Source organism: Hemibagrus wyckioides, linkage group LG08 (assembly GCF_019097595.1).
Source record: "Hemibagrus wyckioides isolate EC202008001 linkage group LG08, SWU_Hwy_1.0, whole genome shotgun sequence".
NCBI lineage: Eukaryota > Metazoa > Chordata > Actinopteri > Siluriformes > Bagridae > Hemibagrus > Hemibagrus wyckioides.
In genome coordinates, this window is record NC_080717.1 from 11,187,460 (window position 1) to 11,199,607 (window position 12,148).

At 53.8% G+C, this 12,148-nt stretch overlaps 1 protein-coding gene across 1 annotated transcript in view; it reads right to left on the reverse strand.

Moving 5' to 3' along the window:
• Positions 1–12,148, reverse strand: part of zgc:66447 (SLAIN motif-containing protein-like) — a 31,846-nt gene that overhangs the window by 3,811 nt on the left and 15,887 nt on the right. Inside the window, exons 6-7 of the mRNA XM_058398093.1 lie at positions 2,995–3,279; positions 1,711–1,851 (exon numbers count right to left, since the gene is read on the reverse strand). Coding sequence (XP_058254076.1) covers positions 1,711–1,851; positions 2,995–3,279 — 426 coding nt within the window. The remainder of the gene's footprint in view (positions 1–1,710; positions 1,852–2,994; positions 3,280–12,148) is intronic.

Below are 12,148 nucleotides of genomic sequence, written 5' to 3' on the forward strand. Positions count from 1 at the left end.
GTACATGCCACTGCAACAAGATGATGCCAAGTATGGCGCTATACTGTTTATGATATAATTTTTTTACTTGCAAAATACATTAGTACTGAATGTGCGACATCTCCCCCTTAATGACTGTATACATTGTTTATAGTTTACTATTATTTTTACTAGCTTAGAGCTCACTACTAATCTTGCGGTCTTTTGTTTGTGTTCACTGTTTAGTTTGCTACTTTCTGAACTGCATAAGCGTTTACTTATCCTTTTTGTACTGTGTCTAGATAGGAGTGTACATCTGCGGCACGAGAAATTCACTGTATATAGATGCTTAAAGCAGTCTTTATGCACATGACGAATTTGAATACTTGAACCATTACTTAATCATTAAAATCAGTTTAAGAATTCACCACTAGAGGGCGACACAGTAACATTAATATACACACCTGCACTATTTTTCCATTCTCCAAAGGTTTTTCCTTTACACAATATCATAAATAAACATTCTTAAATAATATTTAAAAAATAAAAGTGTTTTTCAAATGTTAAATATTTCCCAGCAATAAACACTGAAATAAATACAAATACATCATCCAAATATGATTGTGGAAGTGTAAAATCTGTTCGTGAACTGTAACCAAACGGAAAACCAAGAGGAGACAGACCTGGCCACTGATCTGCAAAAACCAAAATCACTCCAATTCAAATACACAAGCAGGTAAAATATAATCCAGCTGAAGCTGGGCCATAAGCTTCAACAGCTAAATGTTTGAATAAACCTGAAGACCACTGTTTATGAACTGTGTTCTCCACTCACAGTGTAAAGGCTCTGTCTCAGCATGGATTCTCACATAGATATGTTCTGACATACATTCAGCATTGCTTGTAGGGCTTTTTTGTAATCAATGCGAAACACTGTTAAGCTGAAGAAACATAAAATACGCAAAGCCCCCCATTGTGAAGACTTTCCTGTGTCAGAAAACTCGGATCTTTACCTGACTGTTACAAAATCCTGAGAGTTTGCAAACCTATTTAGGCCATGTCCACACTAATAGGTTTTCAGGATAAAAGACGCATATTTTTCTATCCATTTTGGCCTTCTGTCCACACAGAGACCTTTTGATAAAAGATAACTTTTTGTGGATAAAAACAGCCTTTTCGTGTCACAGTGTGGACTGTGAAAACGGAGGCTTTTGAAAACGATGACACATTTTTAGTCACGTGACGCAGTCATGTGGGCAGTCACTTTATCCATGAGAATAAGGTAGTGTTGGATAAAAGGGAACATGGTTGCACAAAAAGCAAAGCAACCTAAAAATGCAGCATCTGAGAATTTCACCAAGTGTTCATGGAACAGGAATTGGAATTCCTAAAAGTAAAAAAGTAAAAGCCAGGAACACCATCAGGGTTTTAGGGATAAGGAGCTGAGTGAGGAGCTGCACTGATGGATCGATGCCCCTCCTTTGTATTGATCTACACTTCGCAAATGAAACTGCACTCTGTGTAAACTCATCTGGCATGATTCTACACAATAACAGCCAACATATTTTCCAGAATCTAGTAGTAACAACTTTAAAATGATGTCAGTGACTAAAACCCTTTAATAAACGATTTAAAAAATAATAATAAAAAAAAAAACTAAAGTGGAAGGATGGCAGTCATCCAGCTGTCCTACTCCTTGGGTCCTAGGGTTTATGGATGAGGGTGAGGCAGCAGGGGAAGCTGGGTACCGACCTGTGGGGGACTGGGGCAGACGGGACATGCGGCTGCCTGAGCTGTGCAGGTTAGCCTCCATGCTGCGGCTGTTTCTCACTGCCTCCAGTGAGCGCAGGCTGGTGCGTGGGGCCAGGTTAGGCATGCTGTGTCTTAACTCCTCTGAAATCCACACACACACACACACACACACACACACACACAAGCTGTCACCACTCAGATTTGCTGCAAAAGGAAAATGGCTACATGCGGTCACCTTTCCTTTCATGAGTGCAGAGTGGAATGGTGTCTGGAATTCTGCCACATGATGCCACTGATGGATCACTGGATAAAACGGCTAGCGTTAATTCTTAGGTTTTCTTAGGTTGCTTTCAGAGAGGCATCTGAAATGAACCCTTGTGCCTTTTCCACCTCATTTATTTCACTTATGTTTCAGTTAGGCAGAGGACCATAAAAATCACACAGCTTCAGGAAGTGAGCCATGCAGTGTATTTTTTATTTTATTTTATACCTGCTATATTAAGCTGCAGGCTAGTGTAGAAATGCAATGTGCTCTGGATTATTCTGACTGATAACAGCATGAATAAAATAAATGGTGGCTGCAGTACACACACAAAAAAAACCTTTTCCATCTGTGGATTTCTGAAAAATAATCAAAAGAATTTCACGAGTCTATTTCCCACCTTGTGCAGCCCACAGTTTTTGCATTTTGGTTCTTTGAATTGTGGTTCTTTGACATAGTAAACTCACTGCAGCCGATGTGATAGAGTTTGTACTTGATCTTAAACCGTTTATAAAATGTTTTATATGAAAGATTAAGAAGTGTTTGTCACACACTTGGGTGCCACAAGCAAACAAATGAAGCTCTAATTTAGACTCTAATTCAGGTACATGGACCAACAGATGTGGAATGTTGGCACGTTGCAGAACTAATCCCTGCCTTCTCCCTCCATAATCTTTTCTTTTCTTAGTACATAGAAATGTGATGAGTGTTATCCATGATGATTGTACACACTCTACTGTGGTAGAGGGAGATTAGACTGAAAGACGCAGTATGGTGCAATATGCTACTAAGGCAACACAGGGCCCACACTGTAAACACAGAAACGTCTGACAATATACAGTATTAAAGGATCAATTTAGAGAAATCTCTCATTCATGGAAACAGATCCACGGATTTATGCAAAGTACTCTTCTTAATGCCTCTTAACATCAAACCCCAGCCACAAACCCCAAGCTCTAAGCAAATATCTGCCGGGCTTAATTTAAAACCAAGCCATTGTAAACGCATGCTGTAAGTCCTACCCTCACTCCGAGTAAATTTGAGGAGCTCTGGTGCCGTGCCCTGAAGCGAGCGCCTGGGCACACGTGTGCCAGATGCAGGTGATGGACAGCGAGGTGAGGTGCCAGGAGAAGGTGAGTGACGGCGGTGGATGTGTGTGTAAGGCGTGCTGTCTGCCTCTTCATCCTCCAAGCTGTAGGAGTCCAGCTCCTGATCACTGTATGTGCCTCGCCTCAATGAGTGCAGTGAAGCTGCAGAGCTCCGCCGGGATGCCGAGGCCGAGCTCGAAGCGTAGTCTTGCCTCAGGCCTACAATTACAAAATTGCAGATATTAACAAAAATGCAATGAAGGGGGATGATTAGCTGGAGGCACAACCTGGCTGCATAGCTGAACATGGTAAATTAATCCCACTCACACACACGCACACACACACAGGCACTCTCTCACACACACACACACACACACACAGGCACTCTCTCACACACACACAGGCACTCTCTCACACACACACACACACAGGCACTCTCTCACACACACACAGGCACTCTCTCACACACACACAGGCACTCTCTCTCACACACACAGGCACTCTCTCACACACACACAGGCACACACACACAGGCACTCTCTCACACACACACACAGGCACTCTCTCTCACACACACAGGCACACACACACAGGCACTCTCTCACACACACACACACACACACAGGCACTCTCTCACACACACACACAGGCACTCTCTCACACACACACAGGCACTCTCTCACACACACACACACAGGCACTCTCTCTCACACACACAGGCACTCTCTCTCACACACACGCACACACACACAGGCACTCTCTCACACACACACACAGGCACTCTCTCTCACACACACAGGCACACACACACAGGCACTCTCTCACACACACACACACACACAGGCACTCTCTCACACACACACACACACACACAGGCACTCTCTCACACACACACACACAGGCACTCTCTCTCACACACACAGGCACTCTCTCTCACACACACAGGCACACACAGGCACTCTCTCACACACACAGGCACTCTCTCTCACACACACACAGGCACTCTCTCACACACACACAGGCACTCTCTCTCACACACACGCACACACACACAGGCACTCTCTCTCACACACGCACACACACACAGGCACTCTCTCTCACACACGCACACACACACACACACACAGGCACTCTCTCTCTCACACACACACACACACACACACACACACACACACACAGGCACTCTCTCTCTCACACACACACAGGCACTCTCTCTCACACACACACACACACAGGCACTCTCTCACACACACACACACACAGGCACTCTCTCACACACACACACACACAGGCACTCTCTCACACACACACAGGCACTCTCTCACACACACACAGGCACTCTCTCACACACACACAGGCACTCTCTCACACACACACAGGCACTCTCTCACACACACACAGGCACTCTCTCACACACACACAGGCACTCTCTCACACACACACAGGCACTCTCTCTCACACACACAGGCACTCTCTCTCACACACACAGGCACTCTCTCTCACACACACAGGCACTCTCTCTCACACACACAGGCACTCTCTCTCACACACACAGGCACTCTCTCTCACACACACACAGGCACTCTCACACACACACACAGGCACTCTCACACACACACACAGGCACTCTCTCTCACACACACAGGCACACACACACAGGCACTCTCTCACACACACACACACACACAGGCACTCTCACACACACACACACACACACACACACACAGGCACTCTCTCTCACACACACAGGCACTCTCTCTCACACACACAGGCACTCTCTCTCACACACACAGGCATACACAGGCACTCTCTCACACACACAGGCACTCTCTCTCACACACAGGCACTCTCTCACACACACAGGCACTCTCTCACACACACAGGCACTCTCTCTCACACACACAGGCACTCTCTCTCACACACACACAGGCACTCTCTCACACACACACAGGCACTCTCTCACACACACACAGGCACTCTCTCACACACACACAGGCACTCTCTCACACACACACAGGCACTCTCTCACACACACACAGGCACTCTCTCACACACACACGCACACACACACAGGCACTCTCTCTCACACACACACACACACACAGGCACTCTCTCTCACACACACACACACACAGGCACTCTCTCACACACACACACACACAGGCACTCTCTCACACACACACACACACACAGGCACTCTCTCACACACACACAGGCACTCTCTCACACACACACAGGCACTCTCACACACACACAGGCACTCGCTCTCACACACACACAGGCACTCGCTCTCACACACACACAGGCACTCGCTCTCACACACACACAGGCACTCGCTCTCACACACACACAGGCACTCGCTCTCACACACACACAGGCACTCGCTCTCACACACACAGGCACTCTCTCTCACACACACAGGCACTCTCTCTCACACACACACAGGCACTCTCTCACACACACACAGGCACTCTCTCACACACACAGGCACTCTCTCACACACACAGGCACTCTCTCACACACACAGGCACTCTCTCACACACACGCACACACACACAGGCACTCTCTCTCACACACACACACACACACACACACACACACACACACACACAGGCACTCTCTCACACACACACAGGCACTCTCTCACACACACAGGCACTCTCTCACACACACAGGCACTCTCTCACACACACAGGCACTCTCTCACACACACGCACACACACACAGGCACTCTCTCTCACACACACACACACACACACACACACACACACACACAGGCACTCTCTCACACACACACAGGCACTCTCTCTCACACACACAGGCACTCTCTCACACACACACAGGCACTCTCTCACACACACACAGGCACTCTCTCACACACACACAGGCACTCTCTCACACACACACAGGCACTCTCTCACACACACACAGGCACTCTCTCACACACACACAGGCACTCTCTCACACACACACGCACACACACACAGGCACTCTCTCTCACACACACGCACTCTCTCACACACACACGCACACACACACAGGCACTCTCTCTCACACACACGCACACACACACAGGCACTCTCTCTCACACACACGCACACACACACAGGCACTCTCTCTCACACACACGCACACACACACAGGCACTCTCTCTCACACACACGCACACACACACAGGCACTCTCTCTCACACACACACACACACACGCATACATACACACACACACACTTGCTCTCTCTCTCACACACACACACACACACACAGGCACTCTCTCTCACACACACACACACACACACACACACACACAGGCACTCTCTCTCTCACACACACACACACACACACACACAGGCACTCTCTCTCTCACACACACACACACACACACACACACACACAGGCACTCTCTCTCACACACACACACACAGGCACTCTCACACACACAGGCACTCTCTCACACACACACACACACAGGCACTCTCTCTCACACACACACACAGGCACTCTCTCTCACACACACACACAGGCACTCTCTCTCACACACACACACAGGCACTCTCTCTCACACACACACACAGGCACTCTCTCTCACACACACACACAGGCACTCTCTCTCACACACACACACAGGCACTCTCTCTCACACACACACACAGGCACTCTCTCTCACACACACACACAGGCACTCTCTCTCACACACACACACACACACACACTTGCTCTCTCTCTCACACACACACACACACACTTGCTCTCTCTCTCTCACACACACACACACACACACACACACTTGCTCTCTCTCTCTCTCACACACACACACACACACACACACACACACACACACACACACACAGGCACTCTCTCTCACACACACACACAGGCACTCTCTCACACACACACAGGCACTCTCTCACACACACACACACACACACAGGCACTCTCTCACACACACACACTTGCTCTCTCTCTCTCACACACACACACACACACACACACACAAACACACACACAGGCACTCTCTCTCACACACACACAGGCACTCTCTCACACACACACACACAGGCACTCTCTCACACACACACACACAGGCACTCTCTCACACACACACACTTGCTCTCTCTCTCTCTCACACACACACACACACACACAGGCACTCTCACACACACACACACAGGCACTCTCTCACACACACACTCGCTCTCACACACACACACACACACACACACACACAGGCACTCTCTCTCTCTCTCACACACACACACACACACACACTCGCTCGCTCTCACACACAAACAGGCGCACTCTCACACAGGCACTCACACACACAGGCACTCTCTCTCACACACACACAGGCACTCACACACACAGGCACTCACACACACAGGCACTCACACACACAGGCACTCTCTCTCTCACACACACACACACAGGCACTCTCTCTCACACACACACACACAGGCACACACACACACAGGCACACACACACACAGGCACACACACACACACAGGCACACACACACACACAGGCACACACACACACACAGGCACACACACACACAGGCACACACAGGCACTCACAGGCACTCTCTCACACACAGGCACTCGCTCTCACACGCACAGGCACTCGCACTCGCTCTCACACGCACAGGCACTCGCTCTCACACGCACAGGCACTCGCACTCGCTCTCACACGCACAGGCACTCGCTCTCACACGCACAGGCACTCGCTCTCACACGCACAGGCACTCGCTCTCACACGCACAGGCACTCGCTCTCACACACAGGCACTCGCTCTCACACACACACACACAGGCACTCGCTCTCACACACACACACACACAGGCACTCGCTCTCACACACACACACACAGGCACTCGCTCTCACACACACACACACAGGCACTCGCTCTCACACACACACACACAGGCACTCGCTCTCACACACACACACACAGGCACTCGCTCTCACACACACACACACAGGCACTCGCTCTCACACACACACACACAGGCACTCGCTCTCACAGGCACTCGCTCTCTCTCACACACACACACAGGCACTCGCGCTCACACGCACAGGCACTCGCGCTCACACACACACAGGCGCTCGCGCTCACACACACAGGCGCACGCTCTCACACACACACAGGCGCACGCTCTCACACACACACAGGCGCACGCTCTCACACACACACAGGCGCACGCTCTCACACACACACAGGCGCACGCTCTCACACACACACAGGCGCACGCTCTCACACACACACAGGCGCACGCTCTCACACACACACAGGCGCACGCTCTCACACACACACAGGCGCACGCTCTCACACACACACAGGCGCACGCTCTCACACACACACAGGCGCACGCTCTCACACACACACAGGCGCACGCTCTCACACACACACAGGCGCACGCTCTCACACACACACAGGCGCACGCTCTCACACACACACAGGCGCACGCTCTCACACACACACAGGCGCACGCTCTCACACACACACAGGCGCACGCTCTCACACACACACAGGCGCACGCTCTCACACACACACAGGCGCACGCTCTCACACACACAGGCGCACGCTCTCACACACACAGGCGCACGCTCTCACACACAGGCGCACGCTCTCACACAGGCGCACGCTCTCACACAGGCGCACACACACGCACAGGCACACGCTCGCTCTCACACACACGCACAGGCACTCGCTCGCTCTCACACACACGCACAGGCACTCGCTCGCTCTCGCTCTCACACACAGGCGCACGCTCTCACACAGGCACACACACACGCACAGGCACTCGCTCGCTCTCACACACACACACAGACACACAGACACACACACACTCACACACAGGCGCATGCTCTCACACACAGGCACTCACACACACACAGGCACTCGCTCGCTCTCGCTCTCACACACAGGCGCACGCTCTCACACACAGGCGCACGCTCTCACACAGGCGCACACACACGCACAGGCACACGCTCGCTCTCACACACACGCACAGGCACTCGCTCGCTCTCACACACACGCACAGGCACTCGCTCGCTCTCGCTCTCACACACAGGCGCACGCTCTCACACAGGCACACACACACGCACAGGCACTCGCTCGCTCTCACACACACACACAGACACACAGACACACACACACTCACACACAGGCGCATGCTCTCACACACAGGCACTCACACACACACAGGCACTCGCTCGCTCTCGCTCTCACACACAGGCGCACGCTCTCACACAGGCACGCTCTCACGCACAGGCACTCGCTCGCGCTCACACCCGCACAGGCACCCGCTCTCACACCCGCACAGGCACCCGCTCTCACACACCCGCACAGGCACCCGCTCTCACACACCCGCACAGGCACCCGCTCTCACACACCCGCACAGGCACCCGCTCTCACACACCCGCACAGGCACCCGCTCTCACACACCCGCACAGGCACCCGCTCTCACACACCCGCACAGGCACCCGCTCTCACACACCCGCACAGGCACCCGCTCTCACACACCCGCACAGGCACCCGCTCTCACACACCCGCACAGGCACCCGCTCTCACACACCCGCACAGGCACCCGCTCTCACACACCCGCACAGGCACCCGCTCTCACACACCCGCACAGGCACCCGCTCTCACACACCCGCACAGGCACCCGCTCTCACACACCCGCACAGGCACCCGCTCTCACACACCCGCACAGGCACCCGCTCTCACACACCCGCACAGGCACCCGCTCTCACACACCCGCACAGGCACCCCCTCTCACACACCCGCACAGGCACCCGCTCTCACCCACCCGCACAGGCACCCCCTCTCCCCCACCCGCACAGGCACCCGCTCTCACACACCCGCACAGGCACCCGCTCTCACACACCCGCACAGGCACCCGCTCTCACACACCCGCACAGGCACCCGCTCTCACACACCCGCACAGGCACCCGCTCTCACACACCCGCACCCGCTCTCACACACCCGCACAGGCACCCGCTCTCACACACCCGCACAGGCACCCGCTCTCACACACCCGCACAGGCACCCGCTCTCACACACCCGCACAGGCACCCGCTCTCACACACCCGCACAGGCACCCGCTCTCACACACCCGCACAGGCACCCGCTCTCACACACCCGCACAGGCACCCGCTCTCACACACCCGCACAGGCACCCGCTCTCACACACCCGCACAGGCACCCGCTCTCACACACCCGCACAGGCACCCGCTCTCACACACCCGCACAGGCACCCGCTCTCACACACCCGCACAGGCACCCGCTCTCACACACCCGCACAGGCACCCGCTCTCACACACCCGCACAGGCACCCGCTCTCACACACCCGCACAGGCACCCGCTCTCACACACCCGCACAGGCACCCGCTCTCACACACCCGCACAGGCACCCGCTCTCACACACCCGCACAGGCACCCGCTCTCACACACCCGCACAGGCACCCGCTCTCACACACCCGCACAGGCACCCGCTCTCACACACCCGCACAGGCACCCGCTCTCACACACCCGCACAGGCACCCGCTCTCACACACCCGCACAGGCACCCGCTCTCACACACCCGCACAGGCACCCGCTCTCACACACCCGCACAGGCACCCGCTCTCACACACCCGCACAGGCACCCGCTCTCACACACCCGCACAGGCACCCGCTCTCACACACCCGCACAGGCACCCGCTCTCACACACCCGCACAGGCACCCGCTCTCACACACCCGCACAGGCACCCGCTCTCACACACCCGCACAGGCACCCGCTCTCACACACCCGCACAGGCACCCGCTCTCACACACCCGCACAGGCACCCGCTCTCACACACCCGCACAGGCACCCGCTCTCACACACCCGCACAGGCACCCCCTCTCACACACCCGCACAGGCACCCGCTCTCACACACCCGCACAGGCCCCCGCTCTCACACACCCGCACAGGCACCCGCTCTCACACACCCGCACAGGCACCCGCTCTCACACACCCGCCCAGGCACCCGCTCTCACACACCCGCACAGGCACACGCTGTCACACACCCGCACAGGCACCCGCTCTCACACACCCGCACAGGCCCCCGCTCTCCCACACCCGCACAGGCACCCGCTCTCACACACCCGCACAGGCACCCGCTCTCACACACCCGCACAGGCACCCGCTCTCACACACCCGCACAGGCACCCGCTCTCACACACCCGCACAGGCACCCGCTCTCACACACCCGCACAGGCACCCGCTCTCACACACCCGCACAGGCACCCGCTCTCACACACCCGCACAGGCACCCGCTCTCACACACCCGCACAGGCACCCGCTCTCACACACCCGCACAGGCACCCGCTCTCACACACCCGCACAGGCACCCGCTCTCACACACCCGCACAGGCACCCGCTCTCACACACCCGCACAGGCACCCGCTCTCACACACCCGCACAGGCACCCGCTCTCACACACCCGCACAGGCACCCGCTCTCACACACGCACAGGCACCCGCTCTCACACACGCACAGGCACCCGCTCTCACACACGCACAGGCACCCGCTCTCACACGCACAGGCACCCGCTCTCACACACGCACAGGCACTCGCTCACACACACACACACACACACACACAGGCACTCGCTCACACACACACACACAGGCTCTCTCTCTCTCTCTCTCTCTCTCTCTCTCTCACACACACACACACACACACACACACACGTCACTAATAAAATCCTGACTCTTGGATCATGAATTTTCATGTCATATATTCAGATCTGAAAAGCTGCGTATGAAGGTAAGGACATGGGAATATTTAAAAAGTTCAACAGAATAGCAGCACATATTTTTTTCATTTAATTTAGTTTTAGTAATGAATATTTAATGAAAATCATTTTAAAAGTGACACTAAGTGTAGCCTGGTTTTCACTTCAGAGCTACTGCTGAAAGACTTTTGCACAGAGACACTGACAGGGTTTTCCTCATGAGGCCAATTTAAGGCTATTAGTCTATGAATATGTAAAAATTTGTATTTGTGAAACAAATAAATAAAAAAAAACATTTATGCCATGCAAGTGACAGAAGATCAAAGCTG